Source organism: Rhinolophus sinicus, linkage group LG04, assembly GCF_036562045.2.
Source record: "Rhinolophus sinicus isolate RSC01 linkage group LG04, ASM3656204v1, whole genome shotgun sequence".
In the NCBI taxonomy this organism is placed as follows: domain Eukaryota; kingdom Metazoa; phylum Chordata; class Mammalia; order Chiroptera; family Rhinolophidae; genus Rhinolophus; species Rhinolophus sinicus.
Window position 1 is genome coordinate 188,220,778 of NC_133754.1, and position 14,585 is coordinate 188,235,362.

A 14,585-nucleotide genomic window follows, 5' to 3' on the forward strand; every position below is an offset into this window, starting at 1 on the left:
GCACCACAGGTCCATGAGCCTGTGTCTGTCCTTTATTGTCCTGGGTTTTGGTCGGGATACCTTGTCATTTTGCTTATCTGCTTGTTTTCCACCTGGACTGAAGGTGTAATGTATTAGAAAGATTGTAGGAATCATTTGAGGCCTAAGATGTCACTTCCTCCAGGAAGAGTTATGTTTGCTCCTAGACACACAGCCCAGCTCTGCTGCTTTGGAGGGCTACAACTGCTTCGGGTTCGTGCTTGCTCTTAGGGTGCAGCCTTTGAGGGTCCCAGTGCAGAGAGCATGAGAGGTTACCACGGTCCCCTTCTCCCTTTGCCAGTCCCTGGAGTCCATATTTTGTCCTTTTAACTTGTCCAGAAATGCTTCCTGCCACCTCTGGAATGGACAGAACCCCCTGGGGGTGGGGGTCAGGGAGCTAGACCGCCCCCTCAGGTGAGAGTGGTGTCAGGATGTTGGGGTCTCTGGACTGCAGTTTCCCTGTGAACTTGGCCTGGTGACCCTTCACCATGTTGTCAGCTCACCCCAGCCTGCCCTGTGGCTGTCTGTCCTGGGAGGACTGATGTGAATGAACCATGCAGCCCACGGTTACTAGGAGAACACGGGCCACTCGGTCCACAGGTACGACTGTTTAGTTGGCGTCTGCTTGGTCCTGAATCTTCCCTTGCCAGGTACAGACACATTGGCTGTGCTCCTGAGCCTTTGTTTGTGTTGGAAGCCCTGGGATGTTAGCATGTGGGGACGCTTGTCTGGGGACAGGGGCAGAGTCTTTGAGGCGGGAGTGAGGCGAGTTACCTCAGCCTGGAGAGATGCTGCCATTCGAGCCTGTGCTTAACCATTGCCATTTGGCACCTTCCCACTGAACTGTTTTGCCCCTGGGAAGTCTGTCCCTCTCCCTGGCACCGTCCTTGGTAAGAGCTGTTCTCCAAGTGAGTTGTAATGGAGGTGAGGAGCACGGGGTGTTGGGGTGGATGGGTCCGCTTCCCGCCCGAGTTGGGTTCCCCGGTGTCCTGATGTCCCTGCCGCCTGACTGTCGCGCCGTGGATGGACAAAGCTGCGCTGTGGGGTTTTCTGCTGGCCGCCGCGCCCCCACCTGCGCCTGGCCCTCCGTCCGTCTCAGGTCTCCCTCTGTCCTGGGACTCTCTCCCCGGGCTCCTCAGGGTTTTGTGTCAGTTCTTTTTTGTTCATTTAAATAGTTGCCCTTCCTCCTGCCAGCGCGGTTGTACAGACTGCCCGCAGCGTCTTGGTGCCATGGTTCTGATACCTGGGTCCTCGTGGGGTTGGGTCTGTCGGCTGCCTTTCCCGGGACTTGTAGGTTCCCTCTCGGGTTTCCAGGCGGGAATTCCTGCCTGTTCTCAGGAATTTTTTTCACTTTCCCGTTCTTAAATGCTGAGATATAAACTATTTTCTGTTCTCCACGATGAATCGTTTCCACAAAGTGACGACATACTACCAACCACCTGGGTTCAAGGAGCCGATTTTCCCGATTTCCTGACCAACTTTTCTCAGGATTTGGGATCGGGAAAGCGAAAAAAATTCCTGAGAACGGGTGGGAATTCTCACCTGGAAACCCTAGTTCCCTCTGTTGTCTTTGTTGAGTCCATTTGGGTTGTGTCTTGGCCAATCTGACGCTTACGTGTGAGACTCTGGGTCCTGCTGATCTTTACCCAGGTCGCCACCACCCCCTTGGCTGAGGCCGCGAGTCCTGGTGGCTCCCCTCCATGTCCGCAGTCCCGTGCTGCCTGAGCCCTCCGAGCCTCCGTGCGCCGGACACCAGTGTGCGACCTGTGCTCCGGTTCAGTCCTCTAAGGCGTTGCTGTGCTGGGTCCAGTTAGCGTCACACATGGGCCACTTGGGTCACCCAGGACTGTGGACACAGGTTTGGGATCCCTTCTCCAGCCGCTCACCTCTGTGACATCCCAACCCCAGGGCTTCCCAGGGCTCTCCCTTCCTGGTTTTCTGACTGCAAACAGCCTGCGCGCTTCCTGCCCCTGAGCAAAGGGGAGAGAAGAGAATCTGGGGGTGCCACCTACCTACTACTGCCCCTGCTGGGACGTGGTGACGTTCTCCGCTCCCTGGGTGTAGGGAGGACGGGCAGTGGGCTCTGCCTGGCGGGCTTCTTTCTCTGCTGACTGGCACCCCCAGCACCGGGGTCGGGGTCTGGAATTAGGAGCCCTGTGGTCATTTTCCCCTCACATTATAATTATTTGTACTTATTTTCACGAGAAGCCACCTTGGAGCACATGTAGTGGCGATTCTCCATTCGTGGTGCAAATGCTGCTGCCGGGTACCCAGAGGACATTCTGATAGTTGGGGGGGGGGGGGCGCTGGACAGCTCCCGGTGATGCAGACGCGCTGTCCCAGTGTGTCGTGTGGCTGCGCAGTCTTCTCTAACCTCAGACTGAGTTGGAGGCCTCAGGTTGGGGTGGCCACAATGGAGGCACCTTTCCAGGGTCCTTGCCACCCCTGTGTGCTGCCGCGTCTCCCTCGTCCTGCCCTGGGTACCAAGATGTGGCCTCGGTTGACAGGGTGGGGAAGCTGTGACAGCGCTTGGGAGAGTGCTTGTTTGCACATCTTTTTGACCTCATGACAGTGGTCTATACTAAGAATAATAGCTAAGATGGTCTCACTGAGCTCCTGCCTCTGCTGTCTGCGACGTGACTCACGTACGTGCCTGACTTAGTCCTCACCCAGCCCCAGGAGACCGGCTGTCTCAGTGTCCGGAATTTACACTGGGCGCTGAGGTTCCCAGAGGCCAAGTAAGACGCGTGCCTGGGTCCTGCCCTCAGCCCGCACACTGTCCTGCCTTCCAGGGACCCTGGGCTCCACCCTACGTTCTGCCCTTTGCCAGGTGCTTGTGCTTTGGGCTTCGCCCCCATGTGGACTGCAGGCTTGTCAGAATCCTCTGATCATTCGTGCTGCCTTCCTGTCACGTGCCCACACACCTGCCGAGATCTCCAGCCGCCACGCGAGTGAGCCTGCTTTGCCTGCTGGGTTCTGGAGAATGACAGGCTGTGTCACTACAGATCACGCTCCCTCAAGCCCGGGTCCTAGGCCACCGTCCCTCAGGCTCTGTCCCAGTCCGTCAGCAGGCAGTCCTGCATTAGTGCATGTCGGTGCCCTCTCGCCTGGGCACTTCTGCCCAGTGGACGCTCCGCCTCCTGCTTTCCAGCAGGTGTCTGCTGGGCATTTCTTCACCCTGTGTCCCCGCCACATGCTTACCTGCCGCTTCACCACCCTTCCTTCCCTCCCTCCCTCCTGCCACAGCCAGGAGACGTGGCTTCTCCTGGCTTTACACGCTTGTCCTCCACCCTTGTGCTTGTCCTCCACCCTTGTGCGCTGCAACCCCAACAGGGAGTGTCTCGTGCTCCTCCAGCTTCTCCGACCCACCTGGACTGGTCCTGTCCCTTGCTGTGGGCCCTCAGAGCTCCTCAGCTGTTGTCTTCGGTCTGTCCTGTGCAGGCGTGCGCTAAGTGCACCTTGGGGACCTGCTGAGTGACTCAGTGACCGACATATCCAGCCGTTTGCTGCATGCGACCCTGAGCGTGCCGTCTCCTGGGAGCCTCTCACGGGTCATTTCCCTCTGTCCCCTGCCTGCCTCCTTCCCTGGGTGGGAAGCTTCTCCGCCCTCCCACCCCCACGGTGCTGGGCTGGACGGCTCACCTGCACCCCAGGGCGCACCCAGCACGCTGTGTGGAAATCGGTGATGTCTCCTTGTCTTACTTAAAAGGCTCTGCTCCTGAGAGCAGTGACGTCACCTCCTCCTCGGCTTCTGCACGTTGGTGCTCAGTAAGAACTGCTGAACAAATGAATAATCCTCACAACCTATCTCACTGGTCTAAGGGGAGATGAAAACCAAGCCACTAGAAATAGGTTGGAGGCTTTTACAGAGAGGCTTTCTTTTAAATACACTTCAGAACTGAGCATAAAACCCTCACACTCGCGGACTTCGCGGAAGCGCGTCGTTAGCTGACTGAGCCCGTCTTGGGGCAGGGACTGGCCCCCACGGGCCTGTGGGCACGAGGCTGGTGCCCTGAGCAAAATGGAGCGTTCATCTGTGGTAGATGCAGCATTTCCCCTTAACGCTCATTGTCTTCAGTTTGTAGTTGATGTGAATCGATGATGTGATTCAGATTCATACATTGATGCTCACGGATAGTTTACAAATGGATTCTATGAGTCAGTTTATATCATTTTTGAATTCCACCAAGTGGGCTGCCCTGGGGAAACATTTCTACTGGGTCGATGGTCAGAGAGAAGCTGGCTTCAGAGCCATGGTCGCTGTTCTCTGGCCGTGCCAGGGAGAGTGTCTTTCTGCGCCTGCGCCCGTGCATTCCTGTCCTTGTGCACCTGTGTCCCGTCCCCTCCTCCCAGAGCCATGACCTGGAGGGATCTTTGTCTCCTGAGTCGTGCAGGTCCCTGCTCCCTCAAGGAAGCCCGTGAGTCATTCAGTGGAAGGTGAGGGTGATTAGGCGGAGGTGGCGTGGTGGTGGCCATGGTGTGATGGGAAGCTGTCATTTGCTGGATTCATTTCAAAGGGAAGGGCAGCTGGAATGAGCAGGTCATGCTGCAGCTTTTGGTCTGAGCCCCTGACCATGAGACGAAGCACAGGAGGGGCAGGCTGGGGACGCGTTAGAGTTCACTTCCGAGCACGCTGGGTTCCAGGGCCACTGGGCCTCCAGGTGCAGCCCTCATGGAGGCAGAGGGGTGCAGGAGCCCAGGGAAGTGGCTGGGGTCAGATGCGTTTGGGGGTGACCACCACGTACACGTGGTCCTTTAAGCCACGAGACTGACGGTGGTCGCCTAGGCCGTGAGGTTGAGAAGTGAGAGAGCTGGCAGAGGAGACAGAGGTGGGACAGGCATTGAGAGGAGGACGAGGGAGAGGACATGTCCTGACACTGTCACCCGAGCCCTGGCTGGCGGGGCTGCTGCTGCTGAAAGTGACCCTTGCATTCTTCCCCCAGCATCTGGCATGAACTTACGAAAATGCAATAGGATCGTGGGCCTTCCTGGCTCAGCGTCCTCCCCTGACTCTGTCTCGTTCGGAACAGGTCCCATGTCCTCCCAGGCTGCCGTCTGTTCCCTGGGACAGCTCCCTTCCCTCCCTAGCTCCCTGCTCACACATCACCGAGGAAAGCAGGACTCTCCCCACTGTGCGCTATCTCCGGGCCTCTTTATTGTTGGTAAGTTTTGCTCTGTTGCAAAGCTCTAGATGATTCCCAATGAGGGTGACACGCGTCCACTAAGCCGGGGGATGTCCTCCAGCCCCCCAGGGCTGCCGTGGTGCTCCAGTGAGACGTGCACACAGTGCCTAGAGACTGAAGTGCTGCAGAAACAGCAGCCCTGCTCACCGCTGGTAGAAATTAGAAACCAGTGTGAAGTGCTGAGAAGACTGGCGAGGCCACAGGCCCGGATATAGCGCCTGTGAGGAGAGTGAGGGGAGCAGGAGGAAGCAGAGCGGGGCTGGTGGGCATCACTTGCAGTCGCCGGCTCCGGGGGTAGAGAGTGGGAGCGTCTGGGCAGGCTCAGGTGGGGAGAGGGCGTGCGGCGGCATCCTGGGCCACCCTCGGGGCTGGGGCCGGGTCTCCTCCACCAGTGGGTCTGGAGAGTCAGTTCCCTTATCCGAGGGCGCACGCTCAAGGACCCTCCCTCAGTGGGTGCCTGAAACCAGGGCAGTGCGTGACGTCTCCTATGTTGCTTCCTTCACACACACCCCCGTCTTGAAGTTTAAGTCATGAATTAGGACAGGAAGAGGTTAACAGCAGTAACTGATAATAAACGAGGACCTTAGTGCAGGAACACACGAGAGGAACGGGTGTGAGTGTGGGCGCTTTCCCACGGTGCCTCGCTCTTCCGCGCTCACCGAGTCACTTACAGGAAGCGCTCCGCTCCTCTTGGGCGAATCGGAATCGCCACATCACCAGTCCTGTGCTTTGGGGCCGCCATTAAGTAAATTAATGGTCATTTGAACACCACCACTGCGATACCGCGACGGTCCATCTGGTCACTGGGATGGCTGCTGAGTGACTAACGGGTGGGGAGTGTCCACGGCATGAATATGCTGCACAGAGGGGCGCTGCACGGCCCTGGCCAGCCAGAGTGGGACGGCGCGAGATTTCATCACACTGCTCAGAATGGCGCACAATTTAAAGCTTATGACTTGATTATTTCTGGAATTTTCCTTTTAATATTTTCGGACCGTGGTTGACGGGGTAACTGAAACTGCGGAAACTGAAACCACGGGTAAGGGGCACTGCTGTACTAGGCTATCTGAACTCTTCCGGAGGTGGGATAGTTCCAGAAGGCATCGTGGGGGTGGTCTCGGCATGGAGCGTGTTAGAGGTCAGCTTAGCTCTTTAACGTGGTATTTCCCCGTGTACTTGCCTGCAGTGTCCCCCTTTGGGGGTAGCGATTGACATCTTGCAGAGCAAGGGTGAGGGACACTGTTGGGGAGACTGTCAGCCATCCAGAAAGTGGGGTCCCCAGCTTCATACAACTGGCTGGTGTGTGTGTGTGGGTGGCATAGACGCTGTGGATCAGACTGTGGGTTCACAGTTGGTTTCTGCCTTTCGTGACCCTAGACACATTGCTTACTTTCTCTGTGCCTCAGTTTCTTCATATGTAACATAGGGACAGAGTCTTGACTTGATAGAATTGTGGTGACACTGAGGTAAAATGACTCCTGTCGAGTTTAATGCCACCTGGTCCAAAGGTGAAGGCCTGCTGCCGCTGTTCTGCCTTCGTCACGGTGGCAGCAGGCCTGGTGCTCTCTTGTAAAGACCATGGTGTGTGACTTGTCATCTCCCATTGCCATCAGAAAGAGGGTGCACGGTATGACCAGGCGCGAGCAGCCCCAGCCGACTGCATCTTGGCTCCCTCTGGCCCCACGTGCCCCTCAGGGCTCCCACACCTGCTTCTCGCTGTCCTGCGTCAGGAAAGCTGCTCCAGAGGCCATGATGGTGATGTCACTAAGTGACGTGCATGGTCCGTATCCCCCGCGTGGTGCGTGCAGCCGTTGTGCCAGTCGAGGTAGTGGGGTCGTGAAGTGTCCGGGGCCTTCTTACGCTATCAGTGCCCATGTTACGTATGGCAGCTGTGTCCTCTGAGCGTTCTGAGGCTGCCTGTCATGCTGACATGTCACCTTTCCCTTGGCCCAGATAACATTCCCGAGGACCTCAGGGACCCCTTCTACATCGACCAGTACGAGCAGGAGCACATCAAGCCGCCGGTCACCAAGCTCCTGCTGTCCAGCGAGCTGTACTGCCGCGTCTGCAGCCTCATCCTGAAAGGAGACCAGGTGGCCGCCCTACAGGGACACCAGTCTGTCATCCAGGCCCTGTCCCGGAAAGGGATTTACGTGATGGAGAGCGACGACACCCCCGTGACGGACCCCGACCTCAGCCATGCCCCCATAAAGATGGTGAGTGGCCCGTGCAGCCCCCGCACCCCCAGCCCTACTGTGTCATGTGCATGTGCTGGGGGCGGTGACGGGCTCCAGTGTGACAGGCTCTGGTGTGGTGCAGCAGCCTGCCGTGTCACCAGCTGTCCCTCTGCAGCTCAGTGGCACGGGAGAGGCAGAGTTGGCCTGGAAATTCAGGTGTGGGATGGTCTTGAGTGTGGTGGCCTCCTGTGTCATGTGTCACTGAGTCATGTGACTGTTTTGGCAAGTGGGGAGAAGAGCGGCTTCGTGTCATCTGTCCTGTGGTGGGTGCTCTGCCAGCCGGGCCACGTGCAGCTCCTATAGGCATCGGGAGGCGGCCTGTTTGCAGATGTGATATGTGATTGTTGAGCCCGTTCTCAGGTTGTGTCATGTGTATCTGGCGAGCATTTTTGTGCCACAATAGAGATAGATGTCCTTTCGTCCCCTCAGCAGCCCCTCCCCGCCCTTCTCTGACGGCCACACCCTGACATGACTTTTCCAGACCATTCCAGGTCTGAGCCGTTGGGGGACGCCTCCTGCTTGCTTATGTTTAGGCCATTCGCTGCCATTCTGTGTGCTGTCGTTTTTAATTCTTGGACTTGGTGGACGATGGCTTGTGGGTCATGGGGATGTGACTCAGATTCTGAGAAGAAGCGGCATGAAGGCCTGGCGCGGCTAGTGCACAGAGCAGCTCCTGGGGGTTCCCGGGCCGGTGGCGGGGGTGCGGCCTCGGGCGCGTCGGGCCTCCCTCTACCTTCCCCCACAGCCCCGCAGCGAGGCTGTCCCCAGGTGGTCAGGAGGCGAGGAGGGGCCGAAGCCCTCCATGCCACAGGGCGCCGAGGGGGAGGGGGAGACAGCAGGTGACGGGTGGCTGCTCTGCTCGCAGGGCGCACACATGGCGATGGTGGACGCCCTCATGATGGCCTACACCGTGGGGATGATGAGCATCGAGAAGGTGGTGGCCAGCGTCACGCGCTTCTCCACCTTCAGCGCCTCGAAGGAGCTTCCGTATGACCTGGAGGACGCCATGGTGTTCTGGATCAACAAGGTGAGTGCCCTGCTGGGGGGGCCCGGGGGCTGCGGGGCGGATGTGCTTGTCCTGAGCTCGGGGAGGAGGTGGCGTGAGCAGGGGTGAGTGGGCAGCGGTACCAGTCCCTTCTGTTTGTGTCTTGGGCACCTGTTAGTACGTGCGTTAAAGGACGCACAGATGTGAGACGGCATTATGATAAAGAGAAAGCCCGCATCTTAAATGCCGTTTGCTCTGTTTAGAAGCTTCCAGTGGGATCTCTTACACACAGCGTGTAAAGAATGGTTATTTTTAGTAGCATGTGATTATAGGATTACCTTACCCAAAGCCTTTTGGTTATTAATCCTTTTTATTTACAAAAAGATGTTCCGTTAGGAAGCAGAAGATTGAGCAGCTCCTTGCAAAGTTGTGTGCAAACAATGCCAGGTCACTCCATGAGGCAGTCTGCGTTGTTCTCTAGAATGTGAGGGCTTTACAAGACGGGGGATACACATCAGTGGCCGAGGGATTGGCCGAGCGTGGCCACACCAGGCTGACGCGTGCGCTGGTCACCTGGAGGGGCCGCCCGCAGCAGTGACAAGGCGTGCGTCACGTGCATGGCGACTGCAGCGAGGGCTGGCCCTGCCTTTACTTGGTCTGCTGCCTTGATGCGGGTTTGGGAACTCAAGTTGGTGGGCAGGCCGAGCGCAGTGGGTAGAGACCTTCAGGTCCTGATCTGCACTCAGAAGCTGGCAGTGCCCATGAGGTCGCCCCTGGGTGGTGGGCACCACACCTTACTCATCCCCGGCTTCACATAGCACTGTGTGTGGGAAGCACCACGAGAACTTGCTTAGAGAGCGGTTCAGGACTGGTGCTCACTTCCACGGGCGCCGAGCCTGTCTGATGGCTCTGCTGTCTCAGCATGAGCTGCCTGTGGCCAGAAGTTCAAGTTGTAACTTCGCTTTTTCCTTTAAAAACTTTTGTTGATTTTTTTTTCCCTTCTAAAGGAAATGATTTGGTTACTACTGAAAATTTAGAAAACACGGATGAGCAAACAGAACAAAACATAAATTCCCCATAAGCTTACCGCCCATAAGTGTAGTTTGATACAGATGCTCATAGTTTTTACTTATTGGGCATAAATATGTAGACTTAAAAGTACAGGTGGGTCTTCTCTGGCGTCGGACTGGAGCTGAGGTTTGCATCGGGCAGGCGTCGTGAGCGTCTCTCCGGAGGGCGTTCTGGGGCCGGCCGTCTGCCGAGGTCTCGCTCTAAGCTGGGTCTCCATGGGCGGTCACCACGGATTCCCTCCCACTCGTTTCTGGTGGGCAATGATTGCAGTTTAGCCGAGGTTCATTTTTAAAGACTTTTGATCAGTTTTTGCCAAATTTCTGATCATAGAGATTGTACTGTTTTCCTCATATTGTTTGTGCAAGTGTTTTTTCCCCAGGTCTTCCCATATGTTGGCTATTATGTAAAAATACTTGCCAATTTGAAAGGTGAAAAATAGTGTCTTTGACTTTTATTTTGTCATTCACTGGTAAAGTTGAAATTTGAGAAACAGAGTAAATACAATATGGAGATTCCTCAAAAAGTTAAGAATAGAACTATCATATGATTCAGCAGTCCTTCTTCTGGGTATTTGTCTGAAGGAAGCAAAAAACTAACTCAGAAAGATGTCTGCACCCCCATCTTACTGCAGCATTACAATGGCCAAGATGTGGGAACAGCCCTAGGTGTCCATCAGCAGACGAGGGGACATGTATACATGGAACATTCCTCGGCCATAAAAAGGAAATCTCGCCATCTGTGACAACATGGATGGGCCAAGTGGGCATTGTGCTGAGTGCGATACGTCAGACGGAGAAAGATGAGAATACAGTATGATTTCAATGATACGTAGAATCACAAAAACCCCAAATAAATGAATAAACAACAGAAACAGACCCATAGATACAGAGCGGGGAGGGGAGGCAGGATGGGTGAAATTGAAAAAAGAGTATGTGTTCGGCTAGTTATCTTTCTTCTTGTTAAATTGCTTGCTTGTTACCTTTGGTCATACTTCTTTGGGGAGGGTTGCTGTCCTTTCTCTTCGGGGAGGGTAACGCTCCTTTTTCCCCCTGACCTGATCAGGTTTCTCATACATGTAAAGGATATTGCCCATTTGCCATGTTTTTGTAACTGACTTTCCCAAGTGACTGTTGCCTCTGTCTGTGCGCTGGGCTGACCACAGAGGATCTTCATACGGTTGCAATGACATCGCTGTTTGCTCTCTCGAATGTTCTGGTTATTTACCCCATATTTTAGAGACACGGCCTCTCTGACCTGTCTGTCTGCCTCTGACTTCGATTAGGAGAGACGGTGACTCAGCTCACAGACCCTCCCCCCGTCCTCGCTGTTCTGCCCTGGTCACACGGCCGCCGGGTCAGAGCTGCAGTTGGACTTGACGCTGCGATGACTGGGTGTGACTTTTTCACAGCTCTGGCCCCTTCTCCACCGTTTTTCCTGGAGTTAATACTTGTTCTGTTTCTCATCTCTATTTTTCCCTCGCCCAATATTTATATTTTTATTTGGTGTTTCCCAAGTTTTGCTGTTTTCTTGGCATTTCCGTATGAATAAGTTTCTTACATGAATGATTTTCCATCGTGTGCAGCCTCCGAGGCTGGCTGAGCTGTGAGCTGCCAGGGCTCCCCATCCTTGCTGCTTTCAGGGAGGCGTGCTCCCTGGGGCTCCGTGTCTTTGTGGGGCTCCTCTGAGGTGTGACTTCCCAGCTGCAGGACCAGATGCACTCCCACATCCTTTGTATTTGGAGACTTGCCCCAGCGGGCGTGGCCGAAGCCTTTCCCACCCGCCATTCCTAGTCTCAGGTGTGGCTCCCCTGACGCCCCGGAAGCTTTCCACCTCGGGATGCTGATGGTTGCCTTCCTTTGGGAATCACTGCGCGCTTAGTAAGGCGTGGGTTCTTGCGAGGTGAGCGTGTGGTGAGACCTCTCTCCGGCGTCAGTTCTTTGACGCCCAGTAGGGCCGGAATTCTCTGTGAAACACTGGTCATAGGTACTGTTTCCAGTAGTCCTGCCTGCCGTGTGCGTGCACCTGGGTGCAGATTTAAGCTCCCTCACAGCACCCTGGCCTGTGTCCCACCTGTGAGGACACCTCTGGGGGTTCACTTCCTTTTCATATTTGCCTGTGGCTGGGGGGGTCCTCATCCCTTTCAGTAACTTCTGGAGTCAGAGTTGGGCCTGTTAGGTGACCTCTACGAGTCTCTGTGTGGCATCACTTCCGGGGCTGTCCCACCCCAGGAGAGATGTCTGCTGTGTAGACCTCCTGCACACGTTTCCCCTGGGACTTGCCTTAGGGACCCCTTGCCTCCTCCCTGGGCTGCCCCCGTCCCCTCCGGCCTGTGCCTCTGTGCGGGGAGTGCGCCTGCAGTGCGCTCCGACACCCACTCAGGCAGGCCGCAGCTGTACCTTTCCCCATGGGGCGCTCTGAACCAGCCTCCCCACCCCCTGACGATCAGGCACTCAGCGGGGAACCGCTCTCCCCAGGACTGGGGGGCACGGGAGCTGCTGTCTGGACTCCCCGTCCTGTGGCTGCTCTGTCCCAGGAGTTCTGGGTTTTACCATGAACCATCTTGCTGTGGCTTTTTACTTTTTATCGATGGCCAGCCAGTTGCTTTAGTCTTTAAAAAACAAAACAAAACCAAACCCAGCTTTACTGGTATATGACTTACATGCAATAAATGGATGCAGTTCTTTGCGTTTTTGACAAGTGACCGCCGGTTTAACTTTCACAATCAAGGAAACATTTCCATCACCTGGAAAAAGTTCCTTCCTGCTCCTTTGCACCCCGAGCCCAGGTAACTACCATGTTTCCCCGAAAATAAGACCTAACCGGAAAATAAGGCCTAGCATGATTTTTTAGGATGACATCCCCTGACCATAAGCCCTGATGTGTCTTTTGGAGCAAAAATTAATATAAGACCCAGTCTTATTTTCGGGGAAACACGGTACTGACCTGCCTTCTTCATGAGAGGTTACTTTTGCCTCTTCTAGGTTTTGATAAAAATGGAATCATGTGGTATGTTCTCTGTCTGGCTTCTTTCACTGAACAAAGTGTTCGAAATGGAGTCACCTCGTTGCGTCTGTCAGTAGTTTCGGTTACGCTTGGTAGAGCCACGTTGTATGAACAGACCATTTGTTCACATGCTCACTTGTTGGTGGACAGGTTGCCTCCAGGTTCGCCTGTTAGGAATAAAGCTGCGAGGGGCATTTCTGTGCAGGCATGTTTTCATTTCTTTGAGTAAATACTCAGGAGTGGAATAGCCAGGTCATGTAAGTATATCTTTGCGAAGAACCCACTAAAATACTTGCCAAAGGGATTGCACCGTTTTCAGCTTCCATTCGCAAGAGAAAAGAGTTGGAGTTGCCTCGTCCTTTTGCCAGCACTTCTGGTGGAGTCTGCCCTTCATCTTAGCCATTCATGTCCCGGATGGTGTGGCTTAGCGTTTCCCTCAGGACTAGAGACGCTTGTGTGGGTTCTTTTGTTAGGCGTTTGTTCAAATATTTGGCCTACTTTTTTTTTTTTTTTTTTTTTTAACAGGACTTTATTGGGGAACAATGGTCAAATTGTTGTCCTTTCAATCTTAGTTGTGGGGGGTTCTGTTCAGCTTCAAGTTGTTGTTCTTTCAGTCTTAGTTGTGGAGGGCACAGCTCAGCTCCAGGTCCAGTTGCCGTTGCTAGTTGCAGGGGGCACAGCCCACCATCCCTTGCGGGAGTCGAACCGGCAACCATGTGGTTGAGAGGACAGGCTCCAACCAACTGAGCCATCCGGGAGCTCAGCGGCAGCTCAGCTCAAGGTGCCGTGTTCAATTTTTTTAGTTGCAGGGGGCGCTGCCCACCGAGGAATTGAACTGGCAACCTTGTGGTTGAGAGGACGCGCTCCAACCAACTGAGCCATCCGGGAGGCAGCTCAGCTCAAGGTGCCGTGTTCAATCTTAGTTGCAGGGGGCAGAGCCCACCATCCCTTGCGGGACTCGAGGAATTGAACTGGCAACCTTGTGGTTGAGAGCCCACTGGCCCATGTGGGAATCGAACCGGCGGCCTTCGGAGTTAGGAGCACGGAGCTCTAACCGCCTGAGCCACCGGGCCGGCCCTGGCCTACTTTTTAATGGGGTTGTTTCTCTTAATGAGCAGTAAGAATTTGTTTTTCTCACACACACACACACACACACACACACACACACACACACGAGTCAAGTGCTTTGTTGGATATGTGTTCCTGTAAGGTGTGTTTTATTGTTTCAGTGTCAGGGTAATGCTGGCCTCAGAAAATGGGTTGGGAAATATTCCTCCTCTATTTTGTAAAGTAGTTTGTATGTGATTGGTATTATTTTGTCCTTAAATCTTTGATGGAATCATGGCCTGGAGTTTCCTTAGCGGGAAGGTTTTAATTAGGAATTTTAATTTTTTTAGTATGCTTATAAGGTATTTAGGTTTTTCTATTTAATTTTGTGTCCATTCAGTAACCTGTGACATTCAAGGTATTTATCAGCTTTATTTAAATTGTCAAATTCATTAGCATAAAGTTCATAATGTTTATTATCCTTTTAATATATGTGTGATCTGTGGTGATGTCCCCTGTTTTCTGCTTTTGGTTTTTACCAATTTTTTCTGTTGTTTTCTATTTCATTTCTCCTCTTGCCTTTATTATTTTTTCTTTCTACTTCTTTGGATTTAATTTGTTCTCCTTTCCAGTTTGTTAGGTAGAAAGTGAATTAGTTTCTTTAAGTCTTGCTTTGCTCCTTCCAGAAGCCTCTGAAGCCATTACGCCCTTTAAGCAGTGTCTCTCGTGGCACCTTGCACATTTTTACATGTTGTGGTTTCCTTGTTCTCCTTAAAATATTTTGTGTCACTTGCAGATTCTTGTTTTCGCAGTGGCTTGTCTAGGAATTCGTAGTGTTGTTCCCCAGTATTCGGGGTGGGGATGGTCCTAAGTGTCTCTCATCGCTTCCATTTTTACCTGGGCCGTGGTCCGAGAACATGCTCCTTGTGGTGCGTGGGGACGTGTATGGGTGGGGTCTCACGGGGCTTCACGTGCATGTGAGCAGAAGATGCACTGTGCTGGGTTGGGTGGAGGCTTTGTAAGTGTAAGTTCCGGTTGGTT

At 54.1% G+C, this 14,585-nt stretch overlaps 1 protein-coding gene across 6 annotated transcripts in view; it reads left to right on the forward strand.

Annotated features, from left to right (window-relative positions):
* Positions 1-14,585, forward strand: part of CAMSAP1 (calmodulin regulated spectrin associated protein 1) — a 58,178-nt gene that overhangs the window by 12,470 nt on the left and 31,123 nt on the right. For all 6 annotated transcript variants that reach the window (XM_074331375.1, XM_074331370.1, XM_074331371.1 and 3 more), the window contains exons 3-4: positions 7,155-7,417; positions 8,304-8,465. In XM_074331375.1, the coding sequence (XP_074187476.1) occupies positions 7,155-7,417; positions 8,304-8,465 (425 nt within the window). The remainder of the gene's footprint in view (positions 1-7,154; positions 7,418-8,303; positions 8,466-14,585) is intronic.